Source organism: Fistularia commersonii, chromosome 35, assembly GCF_037954325.1.
Source record: "Fistularia commersonii isolate RoL2024-O1a breed Wild chromosome 35, RoL_Fcom_v1.0, whole genome shotgun sequence".
Lineage (NCBI taxonomy): Eukaryota > Metazoa > Chordata > Actinopteri > Syngnathiformes > Fistulariidae > Fistularia > Fistularia commersonii.
The window spans coordinates 2,469,889-2,493,646 of record NC_141318.1 but is presented as its reverse complement, the minus strand read 5'-3'; the positions used below and the strand labels follow the sequence as shown (position 1 = coordinate 2,493,646).

Here is a 23,758-nt window from a genome sequence, read left to right as displayed (position 1 = left end):
TATTTATTTTCATAATTTTGTTTAATCCATTTTAAAAGAAAATTTTATCGTTTTTTTGGATCCGTTATATACATTTTCATCACCTTTTGATCCTTTTATTTTTTTTATCATTTTTTGATCAATTTCCTTTATTTTCATAATTTTTTTTAATCAATTTTATTCATTTTCATTGTTTCTTTTATCCATTTTATTTGTTTTTATCATTTTTTGATCAATTTACTTTATTCTTCTCATTTTTAATACAATTTATTTATTTTCATCATTTTGTTTAATCCATTTTATTTATTTTGTATCTTTTTTTTCTCCATTATATTTATTGTTTTATCATTGTTTAATACATTTTGTTTATTTTTATTTATTTTTTTTCATATGTTTTTTGGACTTATATTTTTTCATCTTATATCTCAAACCCAGAGATGTTGCTATCATTGTATTGTTGTTCTGTGTCCTGCTTTTTGAGGTTGTTTTTGTATGTTTTTGACTTTACTGAACCTGAGTTATTATCTCTAAATTTCATGCACTCTGTGTAATGACAATAATTGTCTTGAATCCGTGAATATAAACATATTTAAATATATGTGTATATATACATATATATATTCAAGATTAAACATTCAAAATGTTTATTATCATAAACAATTTACAGTCTGGAAACTTCTTTCCCCATTAAGTAAAATTCTTATCTTGTTATCTACAGTGAAGCTGGATAGGAGGACAAAAAAAACAAATAATAAGCCTACTATTGCATTATATTGTACTATATTTTTGCATTATTAAATAATAGGCTATTATAAGCCTATTATCAAATATTAAGCCTATTATTGCAAAGAAATTTTAACAGTGCAGAGAAATGAAAGTGTAAAAACACACAACAAGCTGATGTAATGTCCTTAAAACGATTCAAAATAAATCAGCGTTGCTTTCTAAGCAGTTTATTTCACACAAGTGTGATTGGCTTGGAGTCATTTTTTTGAGCGGTGTAAATATAAACGCACTCGGTGGTTCCAGAAGTTGACGATTATATAAGTATGAAACTCAGCTGCTGCTTTCAAAATGAAAATTGCAATTTAAATATTTACACTTTTTGGCATTTTATTTCAACTTTAAAATCATTACTTCACCCACTCACACGTCATGGCCTAACTTATTTAGCTAATTTAACATTTGTCTTTATTTATCTTATTCTTGTCATTCCTATTGTCACTATTTATACTGTCGTTTAGTTCTGATTGTTTATTTTTCACCCTTACTGTTCCTTTTTGTTGTCTATTATTCTCCCTGATGTTGTTGCTGTTGTTTATTTATTCATGGATATCCCGCTATCTTCTGTCTTTATATTTATTTAACTTTTTGATATTAAAGCTGTTCCTCAACAGGGATCCATAAAGTTCATCTCGGTATAAATGGATCAACATTATTTAATATGCAAACATAAATAAAAAATTGAACAAAAAGAGTTTCTAAATTCAATATTGATAGAAAATATTCAAAGAAAATAGTTTGGCGGGGTAAAAAAAAAAGCAAAACGGGCTGGATGAGGCTGTAAAATACCCAGGTCTGTATTACATCTTCATCCATGGCCATTTATAGATATCTATGCATATTTGCATGTGCAAAAAAGTTGTTTTTATATAAATATATTGTTATTTTTGTGTGTTTTAGTGCAAGTATTGTGACCTCCTGCTGAGCTGCAAGGCTGCCAGGATCTGGAGCCCAGCCTGCGGTACCATCTCCCACCGACAGGTGGCGCATGTGCTGCATGCAAAACAAGGAAAATACAAAGTGTACCCCGGGTTATATTAGCCGCCAAGGAGCCCCTCAACGTTAGCTAGCCAATATAGCTATTGGGTTTTTTTTGTAGTTTTTTTTTTATTTTAGAAAAAACCGTGTCGGAAAATGACGGTTTTCGTCGGGGAACGGTGAGAGCGGCTCCCTCGCCTCGACGACGGCGGCGCTCGGATTATCTGGTTTCAAGCCGTCGTTGATTTATAAGGAGGTAAGTTGTAAAATGGCGGATGGCTAACGCCGAGGGGAGTTTGTCATTGATGCTAGCGGATCCGGGAGACCCACGGCGGACACGGGTGGGAAGCGTGGGGTTGAGAAGGGGCGACCGGTAGCAGGTCGTTACGGTGGCCGTCACCCGCGAAGAGCGTCTTATCCCGCGGCGGCCGCCGCCGCCGCCGCCACCCGGCACTCGACCCGGCTAGCAAGCCGCGGCTAGCGCTAGCTTAGCTCCCAACTCAAACACGGACAGCCGAATCACGACGTCGTGTCCGCTTTTCACGTTGCGTGACACGGTTAAAGTAGTTCGGGTGGGAGTCCCGTGGGTGTTTGTATGTGTGTGTGTGTATGTATGTGTGTTGGTATGTGTGTGTTGTGACTGGGGAAGGGAAGTGTGTGCAACAACACATGGGTAGGTTAGCTTCTGGGAGTCTCTCCGGCCGTACGGGCGGAGAGGCGCCGCCTGGCCGCCGCGAGAGGGCGGAAGGCGGGGGAGGAGCAGGCGGACACCCGCCGCGGCCGGAGACCTGGAGGAGGTGCGCGACTGCGCGTGTCAGAGCCTCGAGGCGTCGCGCGCCGCGAGTCATTTACGGCAAAACGCCACGACGCGCGAGGAGGAGCCCACCTAGCATGAAGCTACATTAGCATTGCTCACACAGGAGGGTGCGTGCGTGCGTGCGTGTGTGTGTCTGTCTGTCTGTCTGTGTGTGTGTGTGTGTGATAGGGCCTGCAGGGTCACCTGACCTGACCCAGTCCCTCCACACTCTCTCTCTCACACACACACACACACACAATCACACACCTGTGTGAGACAGTATGAATGTATCGTCAGCAGAAAGGAATGTGTGTGTTTGGAGGGACTGGGTCAGGTCAGATGGCCCTGCAGGCCCCGCCACACACACACACACACACACACACACACACACACACACACACACACCTGTGTAAGACAGTATGAATGTATCGTCAATTCCTCACTCAAAGACCTGCCATGACAAGTGTGTAGGGGTGGGGGGGCATCATGGAAGTGTGTGTGTCTGTGTGTGTGTGTATGCTTAGAGGGGCCGAGTCAGGTCAGATGGCTCTGCAGGCCCCACCCCCCACACACACACCTTAGTGAAACAGTACTCTAAGTGGTGGGGGGCATCATGGAGGAGGGTGTGTGTGTTTGTGTGTGTATGCATGTGTGTGTGTGTGTGTGTGTGTGTGTGTGTGTGTGTGTGTGATTGTTAGGAGGGGCTGGTTCAGGTCAGATGGTCCTGCAGGCCCCACTTCTCTCTCTCTCTCTCAACCACACACACACACCTGTGTGTGACAGTATGAACGTATCTTCAAGCTAGTCTACTCCTCACTAAAAGATCTGCCATGGCCAGTGTGCAGGGGTGAGGGTATGTGTGTGTGTGTGTGTGTGTGTATGTGTGTGTGTGTTTGGAGGGACTGGGTCAGGTCAGATGGCTTTGCAAGCCCCACTCCACACACACACACACACACACACACATAAAAGTATGAATGGAATGTGTCTTCAAGCTAGGAACTTCTCACTCAAAGATCTGCCATGACCAGCGTGCAGGTGTGTGTGTGTGTGTGTGTGTGTGTGTGTGTGTGTGTGAGAGAGAGAGATCCCCGGTGTGTTTGAAGAGACCGGTTCCGGCCAGATGGCCCCTTCCAACACACAACCGTTCTCCTCCGTGCTGCCCACCCTTAGTGTTGATCTCCCTGGACCCCTAACATCCATGATGATGTGATGAGGAACAGTGAAAATGGCCTCCTCCTCCAGGGAGGGTCGCAGAGGTCAGCCAAGGTTTTGGACGGTGATATTATTTGAGATGAAGACATGCATTAACGTGTACTAATGCACAACTCCAACTCCGAATGTGCAGAAAAACAGTCGCCAACCATGCATGTCGAAGGTTTTGAAAAAAAGGACATCATCATCCAGAATATGTCCAATATTGACTTTCTATTTACAGTGTAAACACATAAGCTATTGCACATACTCCAGATGACACCGTCATATTGCATACGGTATGAGTCGCGTTGTTGTCTTCCGAAGGCGATGCTGGTCGTCGGCCAGCAGTGAGGAACCGCCTGCGATGCTGTCGATGACTCTCTCAGATATGTTTGGTGTCACTGAAGGTGCCGCGGGCGGAGATGGTAGCTTGGCTAGGATAGCTTGGCTAGCATCTCCCAGGACAGTGCTGGCTTTCCCTTTCGGTCCGTTTAGCCTCTTCCCGCCCGCTGCTGACATGCTACCGGCATGGCAGACCACCCCAAAAGAGTGTGCATATAGAGTAGGAAGGAACTTAGGGTATCCTTCTTGCGCCCCAGAATCTCCTGGTAGTCTACTCTGGCCCCTCCATGGTTTGCGGCTCAGACCCTTTCGGAGCTTGGATATTGCCACACCGTGACTCTACACATGAAGTCCCGCTAACTTCAGTTTAACCGTGACGTGATTTGGTTTCACGCCGATTCAGAAACGTCGGGAAAAAAAAAAGGTTTTCAAAACAAGAGTGGAAGTTGTGATATTCAGAAGCTGTTTTGTGTTGTTTTTCAATATGAGTCATCTGAGCGCAGAAACACAGCAGCTCGGGAGTCCACGACCAAAGAAACTGCCTGCCGGTGACACATTCAGGACAAGAAAGTAGTGAAGGGGGAAAAACGCTGGATGGAGAGGAGCATCTGACTATACAAATCAGCCCGGACTCCTTTCTTTTTTAGTAAAATGTTTATATAAATATAAATGTATTAATTTGACATCAACGTCTTGAATCAGAATTTCTTATTTCATGGACGTTTTGCAGATTTCTCTGTTGATTTACACCTTACGTTTCAGAGAACCTCCTAATTTTTAAGGCGAACTTTGAAGATGCGTAAATTGCATCTTCACTGACTGAATCCCCTGAGTTATGGAAGATGAGGCGATTCATTGAGGTGGGGGATAAAGATTACAGATATCTTTGGTTGGCAGATGAAATGTAGCGGTACGACATCACTTTTCTGTGACCACGTTGTTTTTACGTCGAAATGCGCAAACATGCTAGCAGGCGTTCGATTGGTGGATCCGGGAGGGACTCGGTGTCAACTGTCCAAGTGGCCAAACCACACCTTGGAAATGTAGGGAGGACATTTGGTCCTCAACCCTTGGAGCCACTTTCGTCACGGTCCTAAAAGTAGGTTCCCTGGAGACCCTAAACTCCCCAGCTGTGTGAAGGCTTGTATATCTCTGTGATCGACCGGCGACCTGTCCAAGGTGAACCCTCTCGCCCGAAGAAAGCTGCGATAGGCACGAAAGAGGACAAGTAATACGAAGAGACTTGGCGGACTTTGACAAACCGGCTGACACCGGCCACCTACAACAACAGCATGGCTGGCCACTGGCAGGAAGCTGCCTGCAGGGGGTAAACCAGGAGCGCAGGAGTCAGTCTGGAGACTAGGGATGGAAATTGAACAGGACGGGTGAACGCAAGGACAAGCAGGAAGCTGATTGGACAGTGAGCAGGAAGAGACCAGGCTGAAGGAAGCAGGAACAAACGGGGTACGACTGTGAACAAAATAAAGTACCTTAAACGGGTTGAAGTACTACAAACGTGTCACACTGGCGCAAACGGGACGTAAAGACAGTGAGCCGAGGTGCCGACATAACACCGACTCCAACCCCGGAGAGAAAATCCAATAATCCCGACGCTCACCGTCCCCACAACCTCCACTGACACAGTTCTAGAAGCTGACCGATGAAAATGGGTTCTAATGTCAGTGTAACTGTTTCCCCCTGTTTTCCGCTGACAGGCAGGACTACCGCAGACGGAGTGTTACCACGTGATTTATGTTGTTCAGAATCAATGATCCACCTCCGGGGGGCCCTTCGCTCGACTCCTGCTACCTCCTCCTTCGGCCTTTTTCCCCCCACTTCCCTTCGAACATACCGTGTCAAACACCGGATCGGCCTGCGTATCAGACACGCTCCGAGTACCGGGTGAAGACGAACGACCGGGTCGGGAACGTCGCGCACGAATCGTTCCGTGACTTGCAGCCACGCTGTGCTGCGGTAAGAGCCAGAGAGGCCAAAACGCCACGGTGATCCTCCAACCCCAGAACCCCAAGACCGCTGAATCATCACGTGTTCCCACCACATGACGCCATCGAGACTTCCTTCTGGCCGAAACCGTAAAACCGAGGTTTCCTCGCTCACCCCCGCCACGAAAAGTGATTCTTTCGTTGCCAACTCCTCCGTAGTGAAACGAGCAAGAGAGGTGCCAAAAGCATCTCGGCACATTTTGAGCTTCCTTTTTTTTTTTTTTTCTCAAGTATTCTCTGCATCCCTATCGCTGAGAAGGCGCAGAACTGTATCTTCCAGGTCAGCTCTTCCTGTAAATCCCCCCAAAGCAGGGCTAAGAGTCCAAAAGGCACAGCGAGTGGATGGACATGATGCACAAAGCCACCAAATTGCCAAGGGGTTTTTAAGATTTTGCATCTCAGATAGGGGCCCTTGGAGAATTAAATAGGAAAAATACATTTCTTGTTTATTTATTGGTCGGTTAATTATGTCGAGGCCACCAACTGAGGGGTTACGTCTTGAGCGTTTGGTTAAAAGTAGACGCAGTCGGCGACACGGTGAACCAGCGGTGTTGCCTGGAAGCGCAGGGTCGGCAGCTGGTAGCGGCTCCGGGACCTGCAAATGCAGTAATTGTGTCGCTTTTTTTTGACTTTCAAACACCTCATCGCAAAACCGATTGTCTTTTCCCGGGTCGAACGTTGTATTTTCCGATGCCGCATCGAATTATCCCCCCCCCTAAACTGTTTGTCTGTTGGTTGCGTTTCCCTGAGGCTCATCCCTTGCGGGCTTTCAACTAATGTCCAAAAATAGGCTGTGGGGTTTTAGTTTATTGATTGATTGATTGATTTGTCGAGTCAATTCTGTAGGAATAAGTCTGTAGAATGTACACTCTTTGCTCGGAGGCCTTGAGTGCCCGCCACAGGATACGGCGGTGGTTGGGAGGAGGGGAGGGTGTGCAGATGTTTCGAGTCAGCCGGCTGACATCAGCAATGGCAGTCCAACACTTAGTCAGAGGAAATCGTTGCTCCGATGGGGCGAAGTTTAGCCTCGTGGATATAATTTAAGAAACGTATCCGGGCCTGGAACGAAACACAATGATGGTGAAGAAGAGAATGCCAACGAAGACGATGGGAGGATTTTCTAATCTTGTTGAATTTCATGTCCCCGGCCCGAGCATCCAAAAGGGCCGTAACGCTCTCCTGGTTGAAGATCAACAATGTGACGGAAACCAATCAGGAGTTCGTCTCTGCTGTGCCTCGATAAACCAATGCAAACCCAAAGATATTCCCCGCTGCAAAATTCTGACACCCTGGTGTCCTGGATCTTGGCAGCGTCTTGTCGTGGTTGGAGCTGGGTGCCGCGCTGAGCTACCGCCACCACGCGCTTGTCAAAATTCTCCTTCAGAGGCTCTGAAATAGCAATAAAATCATACATTTTATTTTGCCATGGCACTTTCAAATGTGAAGGGAGGCCAGGCTGAGGGGGTCTGGACTTGTATGCTCGATCGGGGTAGAAGGGTACTAACTTTTATCCTCCTCGGGGAGGAGGTCTATGGATGGAGGGAAATAGGACATGAACTTAGTTGGTGTGCGAGAAGAGGGTTGGATGGAGGCAGGTGATTGGCTGTGGCGACCCCCGACGGGAGCACGGCAAATGGGACGTGCTGCTTGTTGAAGTGTACGTAAATAACCCCCTAGCGTGAAGCATCCAGTGTCTTGAGTGTGAATGATGTAGCACAGCCTGTACGTGGACAACATTATCGACACACTCTGACACTGGATACAAAACCAACAATCTCGTCGATTGATGAAATCAGTAAACGTCAGGGGCATACTCGCCATGGCGGCTTGCTCTTTGCAATGCGGACAGTGTCCGTAGCGCTCGAGGCTCATTTAATGAATAATTGAATTAATCGCGACGTCTGCAGCCGCTATGTATGAGGGAGTCTGACTGATCTTACCTTCCAGGTGAAGGGATCCCTTCCTGCCTGGGGGTCCGGATCGGCGGGGCTGCACTTAGTTCAGAAGATCCAGAAAATGTTGGAGAAATGATAGCAGCGCAGGATTTGCACACAGATTTTCAAATCCCACAGTAAGCTGCCTAAAACTTGACTCCTTATTTGGACGGTCATACCGCTGTAAGAGATATATATATGTATAAATATATTTCAAAATGTTGTTCACAGAGAAGCAGAGTCCCAGTTGTCTTCAGATACCGACCTCGAGGATCCTGATGGCAAAAACGCAAAAGCAGGAAAAGCCACGGTAGGAGTCCGTCTTCAAACATTCGAACGTACCGGTCGGCGGTTTGGAGTTTTTGGGGTGTCTTCCAGCCGGGGGAAGCATCCCGATCCGCTTCCCAATGTGATTCCGGCGTCCTCTTCATACGGGTCAAAAACTGAGTACCAGAAACATGCTTCCATCTAAGCTCTCCCGCTTGAAGAAGTGCAAACCTTGCAGAATTTTAAGTGATTTTCGTGCGGTAGCCTAATGATTTTCAGCTATGCAGAGATGTATTTCATGAAAAAGAGGCTTCTGAGGAGAATGATGCTCCTCGATTGGAATCACCGCAGGAACCGTCGTAAAAATAAGCCAAACCGTACTCCAACCGGTCGAGGCAGAAGGCCGCAGACATCGAGCCGGGACCTGTCGGAGGTTCCTGGAGGCGGCGTTCCTTCGTGGCCGCCGCCAAGCGCTCGCTCCCGGGGGGGTGAATGTTGTGTTCCCGTAAAGAGCGCGGTCCACGCCCGGCCTACATGGAAAGTGTCTTCAGACAACCGGCTTGTGATCCGGCTCTCCTCTGCCCGACAGGCGGCCAAGAAAGGGAAGAAGGCGCCCGGCGACAAGGCCAGAGGCGGCGCCGCGGCCCGGGGGCAGGGGACGGGCTGGGTGAACGGACATCACCAGGAAAACGGGACGGAGAGCATGACTCTGTTCGAGGTGGTGAAAACAGGGAAGAGCGCCACGCAGGTAGATCCCGCTCCCGAGTGGTTCCGCAATATCTAGGTGGAATTATGTAAAGCCAAGATAGCGCCTTGTTGATTTTAAGGCGCTTTGGTGTGTTTGTGCTTCCGCCGTGTCTCAGTCTGTGGTGGACGACTGGATCGAGGCTTACAAACAGGACAGGGACATGGCTCTGCTGGACCTGATCAACTTCTTCATCCAGTGCTCGGGGTGTAAAGGTAAGCGTCGGACCTGTACATCTTCCCAGAAAGGAGAAGTCGTGGAGTAACGGCGCTTCCTCTCCCAGGCGCCGTGAGCGCAGAGATGTTCAGCCATATGCAGAACTCGGAAATCATCCGGAAAATGACGGAGGAGTTCGACGAGGTAACGCATCATTTCTTCCGCAGTCAATACGATTTTTAATTTGACAAAGTCCTCGACGAGGGGGTCCAGGGCATGTTTGGTCCAAAGCACTTTCTAACATCGATGGGTCAATGATCTTAATTCCCAAGCATTTTAAATCGGTCGCCCCGGCGTTGACAGCGGCTCCTCTGCGCCCGAACAGGACAGCGGCGACTATCCGCTGACTCTATCAGGGCCCCAGTGGAAGAAGTTCAGGATAAGCTTCTGTGACTTCATCGGCGTGCTGGTGCGCCAGTGCCAGTACAGCATCATCTACGACGAGTACATGATGGACACCGTCATCTCGCTGCTCACCGGCCTGTCCGACTCGCAGGTCAGGGCGTTCAGACACACCAGCACGCTGGCAGGTAACGCCTTCGCCGCCGCCGCCGCCGCCGCCCGACTTCCCGTCGCGCGGTTGTTTGACGGAAACCTCTGCTCCCGCCCAGCGATGAAGCTGATGACGGCCCTGGTGAACGTGGCCCTCAACCTGAGCATCAACATGGACAACACGCAGCGGCAGTACGAGGCGGAGAGGAACAAGGTCGTCGCCAAGCGGGCCAACGACCGGCTGGAGCTGCTTTTGCAGAAGCGCAAAGAGGTGAGGGGGCGACCGCGACGCTCCCAGATCGGACCGTCGGGGTTTTAGGTCCTTCTCATCCCATTTGTGTCCCTCCCAGCTTCAAGAAAACCAAGACGAGATCGAAAACATGATGAACGCCATTTTCAAAGGGGTGTTCGTACACAGATATCGGTATGTGACCGTTCCATTAATTCACGCGCTTCCGTGTTGTGTTGGTCATCAAGTTGACCTGATTTCACATCTCATGTAGTTGGTTATTTCAAAAACTCACTCATTCATATCAGGCCGTCGGGGTCATGGGGTCAAATATTCACACATCGGGTCAGTTCAGTGGGCCTCCTGCATGTTTTTGGACCGTGGGAGAAAAAACATGCAGAAATTGGGATATTATGGTGATTCCACACCAAAGAATAAGAATAAGAACAACTTTATTTATCCCGAAGGAAATTGTTGTGCCAGAGTTTCAAGTAAAACATAGCAATAATAAATAATGATAATAGGAAATTGTATAAACAGTATAAAAAAAAAAAAAGGGGTGAGAATAAGAAATACAAATAAAACTATAAAGTGTCAAAGTCAAGGCTTTAAAGTGTTCTAAGGTTTTAAGTGCAAAGATTTGTACAAAGAGCCCTGTGGGGGATCTTCTCACTGTGAATTTAGAAAAAAAAAAAGATATAATCAACTGTATATTATGAAGCTACATAAAGAACAAAAGACGTTGATATTTGGTTTGGATGCAGGTGTGGAAATACTCACCGCCGTCCTTGAATGCATGGCTGATTGACAGCTGACTTCACGCCGCCGCTGTTTATTTCTGGCTTTTGCCGCCCTCTGGAGGGCAGTTTATTCCAACACCGGCGTCGGCCTTTTTTCACAATTCCCTTTGGAGCCCAAAGAAAAGTACACGTCTCCCGCTGTGTTTACACACACACACACACACACACACTCCCCCAGGATTACAGGACGACCGAGCGTCGATCGCTTCTCTTGTGTGGTTTTTCCAGCGACGCCATCGCCGACATCCGAGCCATTTGCATCGAGGAGATCGGCATGTGGATGAAGCTGTACAGCGACGCCTTCCTCAACGACAGCTACTTGAAGTACGTGGGCTGGACCATGCACGACAAGGTGGGCCGAGCGCGCCGCTCCGGATCTTCGCCCGGGGTTCTCGTGCAGAACCGCTCATATATCTGTGTTCCAGCAAGGCGAGGTGCGTCTGAAGTGCCTGACCGCCCTGCAGGGCCTCTTCTACAACCGAGAACTGGGAGCTCGTCTGGAGCTCTTCACCAGCCGCTTCAAGGTCAGCAGCCCGTCTCGGTTCGTCGTGCACGGCGAAAGCGCGCCGTATTCCCACAGTAGAAACGGATCCCGTCGCGCAAACAGTATCTTCTGCAAGAGCTTTTTGGATTTAGGTCCAAACAGGGGGATGTTCCCCCTGAACCTGTCAACTCTGCCTGTCTTGAGGTGTTTGGAGCACGTTTCTGTCCGACTCTTCTCGTGAGGAAACCGAACGGAAGCATCGCAGCGGTTCCACAGCGCCGCCGTGCTTCCCGGACACAGATGAAAACCTCGTCTTGCCAAAATGGCCACCATGCGTGCGAAACACTCGGCATTTTCAGAATATAATGGGTTTTTGGAAGACGGTCAAAGAATATCGTGCGCGCGGAGCCCGTTTCCCCGCTCATATTTACCGTATACACTGGAACCTTGATTTACGTGCAAGATAAACGTTATTGATCCCCAAAGGGGAAATTGTTTTGTCACAGCAGCGTAACAGTAAATATGAATATAAATAGAGGGACAATTAGAAATGAGCAAAAAACATCCGCAAATAAATAGACAGCAGAGAAACAACAACGGCATCAGGGATAAGAATGGACGACAGAATGGGGGAAAAAAAAAAGACAGTAAGGGTGAAAATGGACAACCAAAATGACAACATAAACAGTGACAATAGAAATGGCTGAAATAAATAAACAAAATTAAGCAGGGTGCAAATGGGCTGAGACCAGCAAGGATAAAATAGACAACAGAGTTTTCTGAGCCATTGCTCGCCGTTGACTGAAAATCGTCGAAAAACACGAGTTTTGTTCATGTTGTCGACTTTTCCACGAAGAGACGGGAAAGTTGTTTAAAGTTGTCTGCTCCTCTTTAAAAAGAGGAGAGAACTAAACACCAGTGGCATCTTTGTCCTATCCTCAAGTTGAATACACTTATAAAAAACAATTTACTGTAATTCCCAGACTGTTGAATATAATAGTATAGTATAGTATAATACATATTCAGACACCTGAATATAAGCTGCACCACCTGAAAATCCATAAATAAATATATGTGTACGCATATGGCCTGCACTGTAACATGGTATATTTACACACTTTTACTGAAATACATAGCGGTAACATCCACAAATAAGTACGGGAACTGCTTTCTCTCCAAACCGTGCCCGTGAAAAAGATGAATAATTAATAACGCAAGGAAAAGTCCATCCTTCCATCCATTTTCTATCCCGGCCTTGTCCTACTCCAGATGATCGCTATCCCGGTCTTCTCCCTGGGCACTAAAACCATCAAAAACGTCTTCATCGGTGTCAAAATTGAACGGCCTCAGAATTTCACGGTCGTTTCATTGGTTCGATGTGAACACGCTAAATGTTGTCGCGGCATGAAGCGCGTTAGCCCCCCCAAAAAAAATCCAAAAATTAACCACATTGTTTAAGCCGCGGTGTTCAAGGCATGCGAAAAAAGTAGCCGGTTATAGTCTGGAATTGAGGGTACTTATTTGTTATTGATAAAGCGCATTATTCTTGTTAGAAAAACAACAAGAACCGAGTGCGGAACGGATTGGCGTTGTTTCAATTCATTTTAAATGGGAAATTGAATGCGATATCCAAGCGAATGGAGTCTGGAGCTTCTAACTGTATAGAAACACGGGCACGTGTGACAACTAATATCCCCGTTGTGCTAAGAACCCTTGTGATCTGTCCCCGATAGGACCGCATCGTGTCCATGACCCTGGACAAAGAATACGACGTCGCCGTGCAAGCCATTAAACTGCTGACACTTGTGTTGCAGTGAGTAAAACCTCAGGATCCTGACATCCTGGACGAGCCGCCGCGAAAAATGACCTTTTCTTTTCTCCCTCAGGAGCAGCGACGAGGTTCTAACGGCCGAGGACTGCGAGAGCGTGTACCACCTGGTTTACTCGGCCCACCGGCCCATCGCCGTCTCCGCCGGAGAGTTTTTGTTCAAGAAGTAAGTCTTTGCGTCCCCGAGGGGTGTCTCAGCCGCCGCGACGATTCATTTATTTGTTTTTTGTGGAAAACCTGCTTTCAGGCTGTTCAGCCACCGAGGTCCGGAAGAGGAGGGCTTACCCAGGAGGGGCCGGCAAAGCCTGAACGGCGGCCTGATCAAGACCACCGTCTTCTTCTTCCTGGAAAGCGAGGTACGCGAGGTGTTATTAAACCGTGTTCTGGGTCCGGTGAAAGGCCTCGCTCGCACCGGGAGATCTCCACCGTCGCAGGCTAAAGACTGACAGTCTCACCGGAGTCCGAACACGCTCCCGTCATCTCGGGTCCCGCTCTCGAGCTAACAACAATATCAAACGTGTTTGAAAGTCTTCCAGTCTTTACGGTGACGGCAACCCATCGACGAGCTCTAGCACAACTGGATAACCCGTATCGGCGGCAGAGACGGCTCGATCGACGTCGACTCTCCGACGTAACATGAGCGGAGAAGGAAAAGCGATGGGCCGAAATAGCGGAAGCTCTGCAAAGACCGTAGCTCTCGTAAATAGCAACCCTGTTAGCTTCACAGTCTTTGTAAAACCTCAGATCGAGACTCCAAACCAGTTTGCTTTCGAACTCTTGAAAAAGTCTTCCGGTGTATCGGTGGCTCAAGGCTGCGGTGTGTTTCCCAGCTGCACGAGCACGGAGCCTACCTGGTGGACAGCCTGTGGGAGTGTGCCTCGGAGCTGCTGAAGGACTGGGAGACCATGATCAGCCTGCTGCTGGACGAACCCGTGCCGGGGGAGGAGGGTGAGCGCCGCCGGACGCCTTCCTCCGATTTAGCGCTCCCGGGGTTGTGAGAGGAGAAGTTTTTTTGTTTTTTCCCACCTCCTCTTTTGCAAAGTCTGGAAATCAGCTTGATTGTCAATTTTTATTTGATGTCGTGGACATACAGAGGGATGGAGAAATCTCACCGCGACATGAAATGAAGAAAATAATAAGAATAATAGAGTGCAAATTAGCAGTAAAGTGCACCGTTACATTAAACCTGTGCTTCTCTATTATTTTCTGTTACGCCCCCCTCGCAAGAAGAAAACTATTCACGTCCCCCCACTCTCTGCCACGACTATAAATAATATAATTTGTCTATAAAATTGTTATAAGTACACCTCTGCATAAAATGATATCCCTATTAACATTAGAGAAAACAAAAAAGAAAGAAATATAGTTCAACTTACAACACAGAAGGGGTCAGACGTGCGCCACTATTTGAGAAGGACTGCATTAAACTATGAGTTATGAAATATAAAGTACACGCAGATACAAACTGATATTTGACAGCATGAGAAAACAGCAGCAGAGGTTTGTTTTTTTTGTTTTTTGTCCAGTTTAGTGCAAAGGTCGGTGAGTTATACCATAAAGGTATGCGGCGCATGATGGTTTTGAAAAGTAGCCGTGGAAAAAAGTGGTAATGTTTCAATATATTATCAACATCCAGTAGAGAATCTTCATCACGGCTTTTCTTACTTTCATCCCGGAAATTTCCCGACAACGTTCGCGCCCGCGTCCGATTTCCGTTTTTTTCTTCTTCCCGCAGCTCTGAGTGACCGTCAGGAGACGGCTCTGGTGGAGATCATGCTCTGCGCCGTCCGGCAGGCCTGCGAGTGCCACCCTCCCGTCGGCAGGGGCACGGGGAAGAGGGTGAGCGCCTGGCGTCGCGTCGGCGCTCGCCGTCCCGGTCGTAAATATCAATGGCGCCGGATGTCTCTGGTAACCTCTGCCGCGCCGTGTGTGTGCCGCCAAGGTCCTGACGGCGAAGGAGAAGAAGACCCAGCTGGATGACCGCACGCGGATCACGGAGATGTTTGCGGTGGCGCTGCCTCTGCTGCTGGCGAAGGTGCGTCCGCTGACCTTCCCTTCCTCTTCCGCCAAATCCCACCCGGGAACCCCTAAACACATGTGCTCTTGTCTTGTGGCGTCCTAGTACTGCGTGGACATCGACAAGGTGACCAACCTGCTGCAAATACCAAAGTACTTTGACCTGGACATCTACACGACCGGTCGGCTGGAGAAGGTCGGTGGCTCCCTCGCGTTTGTTTCCCGTCGGGCGAATTCGAGGCAAATTCCCAGCCCGACGATGTTTTGCCGTCCCCCTCCCGGCCCCCGCCTAGCATTTGGACGCCTTGCTGCGGCAAATCTGGGAGGTGGTGGACAAGCACACGGACACGGAGGTGCTGGAGACCTGCTCCACCACCTACCACTGTCTCTGCAACGAGGAGTTCACCATCTTCAACCGCGTGGACATCGCCCGCTCGCAGCTGCTGGACGAGCTGATCGACAAGTTCAACAGGCTCCTGGAGGACTTCCTGGACGAGGTGGGCGCGGCCGGACGGCGGGGCGCCCCGGCCGGGCGGCAGCTCGGGGTTTGACGGCTCCCGTGTTCTTTTTCAGGGCGAAGAACCCGACGAGGACGATGCCTATCAGGTTCTCTCCACCCTCAAGAAGATCAGTGCTTTCCACAAGTAAGGCAGATGCTCACGACTTAGTCGCACGTCTCGGTTTGTTGTCCCGCGATGGCTCCGGGGCGAACGCCGCCTCTCGCCCGATCACGGCTGGGATAGGCCGCTGTCGCGAACGCTAATAATAATATCGCGAAATCTAATAATATGTGCGTATCTGTGCCGCCAGCGCTCACGACCTGTCCAAGTGGGATCTCTTCACCAGCAACTACAGGCTCCTCAACACCGGCCTGCAGAACGGAGACATGCCCGAACAGGTATTTCACCCCCCTTCGGGTTAATAACACCTGTCCGACACCAACGGCGAGTGTGTGGAACGTTGTCACCGATCCCGTCGTATGCTGTCGCCTCCCCAGATTGTGATCCATGCCATGCAGTGCACGCATTACATCATCCTCTGGCATCTAGCGAAAGTCTCAGACGGCAGCTCGCTGAAGGTACGCACTTTTTGGGAGTCTCCTCGTCACTGGAAAAAAAAAAAAACCAAGATGCGATTTATCCTGTCGGCTTGTGAAATGGGCGCCCCTGTCCTCGTGCGCTCCTTCTAGGGTGACATGGTGACCTTGAGGAAGCAAATGAGGGCCTTCTGTTTGATGTGCCATCGCTACCTGAACAGCGTCAGCACGGCGGTCAAAGAGCAGGTGGGGATCGTGAAGATTCGCCAAGCGCCCCTTCCTCCCGTCTTCGCCGCCAATTAAAAAAGGGACACCGGCTTAAATCACGGATCGCTGTGTTTCTCCGCAGGCCTTCACCACGCTGTGCGACCTGCTGCTGATCTTCAGCCACCAGATCATGTCCTCGGGCCGGGAGCAGCTGGAGCCGCTGGTCTACACGCCCGATTCGCCGCTGCAGGCGGAGCTGCTTAACTTCATCCTGGATCAGGTGTTCATCGATCAGGACGACGACAGCAACAGCGCCGGTGAGAGGCGGACGCTATTTCCGCGCTCCCGCGTCGCACATCCGTGAAGAAACGAATGGTTTTGTGGTCTTTCAGACGGGCATCAAGATGACGAGGCCAGTAAGATAGAGGCTCTGCACAAGCGAAGAAACCTCCTCGCCGCGTATTGTAAATTAATCATTTACAACGTAGTGGAAATCGACACCGGGGCGGATATTTTCAAGCAGTACATGAGGGTACGTTTGAGCCGCGCATTCACTTATTTATGAAGGAGAACCGCTCCCGGTATCGCCATCAACCCCCCCTCTCCCTTTTCCCACGCAGTATTACAACGACTACGGGGACATCATCAAGGAGACGATGAGTAAAACCAGACAAATTGACAAAGTGCAATGTGCCAAGACGCTCATTCTGAGCCTTCAGAAGGTAAGCGTCCACGTTACGCTCATCAAATATTCCAGTTAAGTCCATTTATACAGCACGCGTTCCTGTCAAACGGCAGTATAGCAGCAGCTAATCACTCGCATACCAGCGAGTGATTAGCATGACGCCTTCCACGTAGACCGGGTCTGGACCACAGTCTTTTTAAGATAATCTGCAGAAACACGATGAGCGAGCACTTCTATTACCTTTTACCGATGCAGAAAGCTCAGACAGACAGAGACAAAGGGGTACGAGGGTTGGGAGGGACACATTTAATAGTCTTTCATTAATAAGAGTGGCGCTAACTGCTACATGCTAATACCTGGCACGATACAATAAAGGCTTTGGTGTTCCTTAAAAGAAACAATAATGGTGGATGCCGGGCAAGATGCTGCAGTAGATCAAGTCAAAGATATGAGATCACCGTCACGCATGGATGATAGGAAGAGAGGTGCGTTATGGGATATCTCTCAGCAGGGTTAGCCCATGGCAGCGTGACGAGGGGCTAGCCTAGTGCTAACTATAAGCTTGCTCAAAAGAGGTTTTAAGCCTAGAGAGGGCGTCCGCCCAACCCGGACTGAGATCGGAAGACGGCAACCATCGCTAGCCGAGTCGCCCGGCCCCCGTTCTGCTTCTCCGCCGGCCACGTGGGGTTTCACGTAGCCAAAACACTCGACTTCCGCCATTGTGAGGCGTCGGTTAGCATGCTATTCTGCTATTGACGTTCGCCGAGTGTCGGCTCTTAGCGAAGACACTGAAGAAGCCTCTCTGATGAGCGGTGAAAAATTAAATTCCAGTCGCCACGACAGGAAGATTTCGACAGGAATTCACCTTGACCCGGATGACTGAGAACCTCCGCTGAAATGTTAGCGAAGACACGAAGCCAACCGCACATCGTGACGCGACCGCAGGGCTGCGTTTCCACCTCAAACAAGTCATTTCCTGTCCATGTGCTTCACGCCAGCTCGTGAACTGTGACACGCTCCCAGGAAACACACTTTCAAAATAAAGTCCCTCAGGTTCACGGCCGGCAAATGGAGATTGGAAATATTAAAATTTCACACACACACACACACACACACACACACACACATACGGGATGGAGTGGGATGGAAGTCAAATCAGGGTCAGAGACAGGATATTGCGTCTCGCCGGTGTAAAATCAATAAAAAAAAAAGACAAGAGATGAGGAACGGTGATAGCAAGTTCAGTCTGCAAACTCCTGGGGTTTCACAATTGTATCTGGAATCTAGAAATATCAATATTTAAGAGCTTCGATCGTTGTTTCTCTCATGCTCTCCTGCAGCTATTCAACGAGATGTTGTCCGAATTCGGCTTCAACTTCGACCGCTCGTCGTCGGCGTTCTGCGGCATCAAGGAGCTGGCCCGCCGCTTCTCGCTCACCTTCGGCTTGGACCAGCTGAAGACCAGGGAGGCCATCGCCATGCTGCACAAGTACGTATCCGCTCCGGTCGAATGGCGAAACCCGCGGCGAGGATCCTCCACCGACCGCCCGTCTCGCGTCCCATCCAGGAACGGTATCGAGTTTGCTTTTAAGGAGCCGAGTCCCCACGGAGAGGCCAGTCCGCCCCTCAACCTCCCCTTCCTGGACATCCTGAGCGAGTTTTCCAGCAAGCTGATTCGCCAGGACAAGAGGACGGTGTAAGTAGGAAGCGCCGGACGTGCGTTGGACGGCGGCGTGGAGACGGTGCATTCTGAAAAACGCCTCTCTCTTGTGACCGCCGCCATCCCCGACAGCCACATGTACCTGGAGCGATTCATGACGTTTCAGATGGCCCTGCAGCGGGAGGACTGCTGGCTGCCCCTCATCTCCTACAGGAACTCGCTGCAGGCCGGGGCCGACGACGACACCATGTCGGTCATCAGCGGGATCAGCAGTCGAGGCTCCACCGTGAGGAGTAAGAAGGCGAAGCCGGCCACCGTCAGCAAAAGGAAACTCCCCGAAGGTGAGCCGATTCACTTCGCTTTCGCTTCGCAGCCGGCGTGGACGGGAGAGCGAGATCTCCTCGCCCGCGGACGCTCGCTGAAAAATCCTCCCAAATTAAAAACACCTAAAAACCAACAAGTCGACGCCCTAAACGTGGGGTCGGCAACCCGTAACACCCAAAGAGCCATTTAGACCCGGCTTCCTCGGAAAAGAAAACACCGGGAGCCGCAATTGCTTTTTGACGTCTAAAATAAAGGTACCGCTGTATATATTGCTTTTTATTACCTTTACACTTTGTATAAACAAGTGTGTCGTGTGTTGCTTCTGAAATTCACAAAGTATCACAGAGAAAATTAAATTTTATTTACTTGTAATGAAGTCATTTTGAGCTTTGGGTGTTCAGAGCATTTAGCGGCGCCTTGGCCTGAATTTTAAAAATAAATCGGGAAAAAAAATCACTGTGTCATGAAACAATAAAAAATAAATATTTGCAAAATATCTTCATAAATATTTATTTTACCTGGGAAAAAAAATCACTGTCAGTAAACAGTAAAAAATAAATATTTGCAAAATATCTTCATAAATATTTATTTTACCTGGGAAAAAAAATCACTGTGTCAGTAAACAATAAAAAATTAATATATATTGGCAAAATATCTTCATAAATATTTATTTTACCTGGTTTATGGGACTTCTGCTCCTGAACTTCTGCGCACAGCATCTGCAAATCGGGACTTGTGACGTTATTTTGATCGGCGAAAAATAATAAATATCATTTTATTTAATATTTCAAGATCACAATAATCTTCCAACTTAGAACTAAAAGTTAAAAACAGGAATATACTTCAATTAGATATTTATAATTCATTTTCGCCGACCCCTGACCTAAACTTTCACGCTGCATCATAAATTCCCCCTCCTGGTTGGTTTCCCCCCCGCCGTCCGCCTGCAGAGGAGAACAGCTGCAGCAGCAGCGACGCGGTCTGGATGAGCCGCGAGCAGAGCGCGCAGACGCCGGTGATGATGCACTCGCCCCACCTCACCTCCACCGTGCTGCGGGACCCCAAGAAGATGAGGCCGGAGGACGGCTACGCGGCGGCGTACGCCCTGCCCACGGAGCAGCATCCCCCGCAGCCCGTCCCGTCCCCGCAGCAGCATCACGCCGCCATCGACTACAAGTACCGCGACCTCCCGCCTTTCACTTTTAGCAGCTCCGTCCGCGGCAGACGCGGCTAACGGCCGAAAACATCCGCCTTCAGCACGCAGGTCACCTGGATGTTGACGCAGCGGCAGCAGGCCGAGGCCCGGCAGCAGCAGGAGCGAGCCAACATGCAGTACGCCAAGATGAGGAACCACATGCAGCAGGCGATGTACGACGGCGAGGAGGGCGGCGAGGGAGAAGGAGCTCCGTTGGATATTTTTAAAGACGAGGCGCCGTCTCTCTGTTTCTGTTTTCCCGTCTCAGCCGCCGGGGCTCCGGGCTGATGGAGGACGACGAGGAGCCGATCGTGGAGGATGTCATGATGTCGTCGGAGGACCGGTTGGAGGACATCAACGAGGGCATGGACTTCGACACCATGGACATCGATCTGGTGATTCCGCCGCTGCTCCCAAAGATCCGAAATAATTATTGATCCCCATAAGGGAAATTATTTTGTCACAGCAGCGCAACAACGATAGTATCAATAAATAGGAGAGTAAATACATTCATAGAATATACAATAAAAAGATAGCAAAAGACATCCATAAGCTGAGCACCCTTTTAAGTGTGAGCGTTGGATTATTTGATCCGATTTTTCTCCCCCCCGATAAACCGATATTCGTAGAAAACAGGGCCGTTTCTAACTCTGTTGTCGCCGCTGTGGAATTCCAAGTATCTTTTTCTGCCGCGGCGCCACGCTCTGATTAAAACCCTTCGTTTTCCAGCCGGCATCGAAGAGCCGCCGAGAGAGAACGGAGCTGAAGCCGGACTACTTCGATCCGTCTTCCATCATGGACGACTCGGTAGGCACTCGCGCACGGATCCGTCAAAAATCGGGGGATTTTACACGAGTCCCAGTACGTCTTGCTGATATCGAAAAGAACATCATCTGATTTCTTCCGTTTTATTTCAACAGAGGCGAACCCAAACACCACTCATATTTGATTATCTTTGTCTCTTTATTTGTTTACGTTCATTTATTTATATGTATTTCTTTCCACACGGAGCATCTGGCGTCACCCGATTTCCTCCCGGATTAATAAAGTATATCATCTTCCGACGGGCGTTTAGGAACAAACTTGATTCCTTTTTGTTTTTCTCCCGCAGGTTCTTAACGATCCAATGTTTTAACGCATCGCCGCCGCCGCCGAGACCGGTGAACCGAACGGGACGCCGGTGTTCGCCTCCTCCGGGCCGCAAGCGGGGAGCCGAGGGATTTGAATCTTTCTCTGTTATTTTCCAACCGTCGGACTTCAACGGTTCCCGTGGACGGGTCGACCCCCCCTCCCCCCCCCCCCCCCCCCCGCCTGAAAGGTCTACGCTTGACGCGGCAGGCGATAACACAGCCAAATTCAGATAAACAACCTAAACCTTTAATCTTATTGTTTTTCATCCAGTAGACAAATACTGTCAAATGTAAATAGTAACGGGGTCAATATAGGGGAGGGCGGGGGGGGGGGGGGGGGCAACAATTTCCCGAGCACCAGCAGGTGATACACTTGAGCCCTGCGAAGACACGGCAAGACGGAGACGGCGGCCGAACTGGAGAAAGGCCGGCGTTTCGGAGGCGGCGCGGACGGACCGAAGGGTAATAAGCTAAAAGCGGCATCTTCTGCAGGGATTTTAGGACTGGACTGCATGGTGTTTCCGACGGCGTGGATGGTCTTGTGTTGGCCTGCTGTAGATCTTGGCGTGGCATGTAGCCATATATCCAAACATGTTCGCTGTAGAGTATAATGTGAACTGGTGTCTCATACTGTCCCGACGCCTCGCCGCGGACGGCCGGTCGGCAGGAGTTTCTTTGTGACGGTAATTTTTTTAGAAACGTTTGCGTTCCGCTTTTCTACCTGATAGACGACTTTGATTTATAGAGATTTTTTGTAACGACAATCAATTGTAAATTAAGGATTTCTAATCACGTTATTTCACATAGATGAAATAATCCTTTTTAATGGAGATAATTATGTTACTCTAGTTACGGCCAGCTGTTTGTATTTCCTTTTCATCTCTAGAATGAGCGGGTGAAAAAGTAAGGCCTTGCCCGGACGTAGTGATTTGACACACTAATGGCTGTAAAATTATTTTCTAATATCGGAAAGCATTCATGGTGTCACACATAGAGATTTTACTCAAATTCATCATGTAACCTCACCTATATTGTAAGTATTTTTCTCCTCTATAGTGAATCTAATAATATCGAATAACTATGACATAATTATCTAGACAGCAAAGGACTTGATAGACGGTCGAGAAAGGGTGCGCGCATTTGTTTTTTGTTTTTTTTTCATTTTATTTTTCTGTTTTAAAGTGTGCAGAGGATTTTTTTTTTTCAAACCGCCAATATATTTGATGTTCCACTGTTGCTTGTACAAGAGTTATTAAAAAAAAAAAAAAAACTATTTTAAATAAACTTTCAAATTATTTAGCCAGAAATTACAGTACCAGAATTGTATATTATTCCTAATATATTGTGAATAGGTGATCATTTTATATTTGCAGTTTTGCTTAGCGTTTTGGCGAAAGGATACAGAAATAAAAAGATTTGAATTTAACTACCAATTGGCGAGTAAAAACACACCGTTTTATTTGTCTTCCAGATGATTGTTGTGGCGTTTCTTTACCTCTTTGTACCGGCCTGGAGGGCAGTCAGAAATCACGGGGGGAGAAACACACCCTACGGTCTTAATAATCATAACCGCGCGCACACTATCTGTTAACGTTGGCCAGGCGACCGCGGCACAACCTGCGGTCGTCTGTAAAGTTACACTTTGGATCTTTTGTTTTGCATTGAACTGCTGAAAAATGTGCATACATCTGTATGTTTAAACATATTTAAATATTTGTGTATATTAAATTTGTGTTTTTATTCTATCGACCACGCGTCCATTTGATCTGTACGGTTCGTGATGTCACATAGGTGATGACAGTGACCTCACAGCGCGGAAGTGACATCACACAGGGCTAGCTTAGCATCTGCAGAAAGCCACGCTTCAAAACAACTGTCTCTGATTAGTTTTGCCATGAAGATACTGGACTTATAAAACACATTACAGACATGAAATACTCTTCACAGAGCGGCGAGTTTTGAATAAATAATAAAAAGTAATGTAATTTATGATTTGCAAAATACCTTGTCTCATTTCGCACCTTTGGTTTCTGTCAAAACTTTATGTGAATTGAAATTAACTCGATGTGTAGGCAGACATGTGATTTGCCTCATTAATCGTAAAAAGAATTAGACAGTTTTCTCCGGGATCAATTAAGTATTTCTGAAATTACACACAATTGAAATTTAAATCTTAATGACAAAATAAAAGGGATGGAAATAAGAGCAAAATTAAAAGTGGTTAAAGCTTTGGATCCAAATGCGATTTAACAAAAATAAATAATAACATTGGAATTTTTTTTTTTTAATTAAAACAAAAATAAACACAAAGAAGAATAAACATCAGCGCGTGAATTGTGTTGAATTTCTGTAACCGTTTCACGGGAGAAGGGGGGTTATTATCTATCTAATAATAATTATTATTATTATTTTTCTTCCCCGAGCCCCCGGACCAG

General features: G+C 48.1%; 1 protein-coding gene across 1 annotated transcript; it reads left to right on the top strand.

Moving 5' to 3' along the window:
• Nucleotides 1–1,776: 1,776 nt before the first annotated feature.
• On the top strand, nt 1,777–23,069 carry LOC147213766 (cohesin subunit SA-2-like). Its single transcript, XM_086142525.1, has 34 exons — nt 1,777–1,996; nt 8,023–8,146; nt 8,241–8,319; nt 8,866–9,024; nt 9,140–9,236; nt 9,305–9,381; nt 9,563–9,767; nt 9,849–10,000; nt 10,080–10,153; nt 10,987–11,110; nt 11,184–11,282; nt 12,976–13,055; nt 13,129–13,236; nt 13,318–13,426; nt 13,901–14,018; nt 14,806–14,909; nt 15,013–15,105; nt 15,193–15,282; nt 15,380–15,583; nt 15,660–15,730; nt 15,897–15,984; nt 16,084–16,164; nt 16,276–16,368; nt 16,472–16,646; nt 16,722–16,861; nt 16,950–17,051; nt 18,355–18,503; nt 18,582–18,710; nt 18,807–19,015; nt 19,949–20,174; nt 20,256–20,366; nt 20,462–20,588; nt 20,923–21,000; nt 21,305–23,069. Exons 2-34 carry the CDS (start codon nt 8,103–8,105, stop codon nt 21,326–21,328), a joined length of 3,819 nt encoding a protein of 1,272 aa, XP_085998651.1. The 5' UTR covers nt 1,777–1,996; nt 8,023–8,102; the 3' UTR covers nt 21,329–23,069.
• The last annotated feature ends 689 nt before the right edge of the window (nt 23,070–23,758 follow it).

Excerpts from the sequence above, each read along its gene's own strand:
- LOC147213766 (XM_086142525.1), top strand. The coding sequence starts at position 8,103 with ATGATAGCAGCGCAGGATTTGCACACAGATTTTCAAATCCCACA. Across the intron at positions 17,052-18,354 it reads TCATTCTGAGCCTTCAGAAG|CTATTCAACGAGATGTTGTC; the intron begins GTAAGCGTCCAC and ends GCTCTCCTGCAG. Across the intron at positions 18,504-18,581 it reads GCCATCGCCATGCTGCACAA|GAACGGTATCGAGTTTGCTT; the intron begins GTACGTATCCGC and ends CGTCCCATCCAG.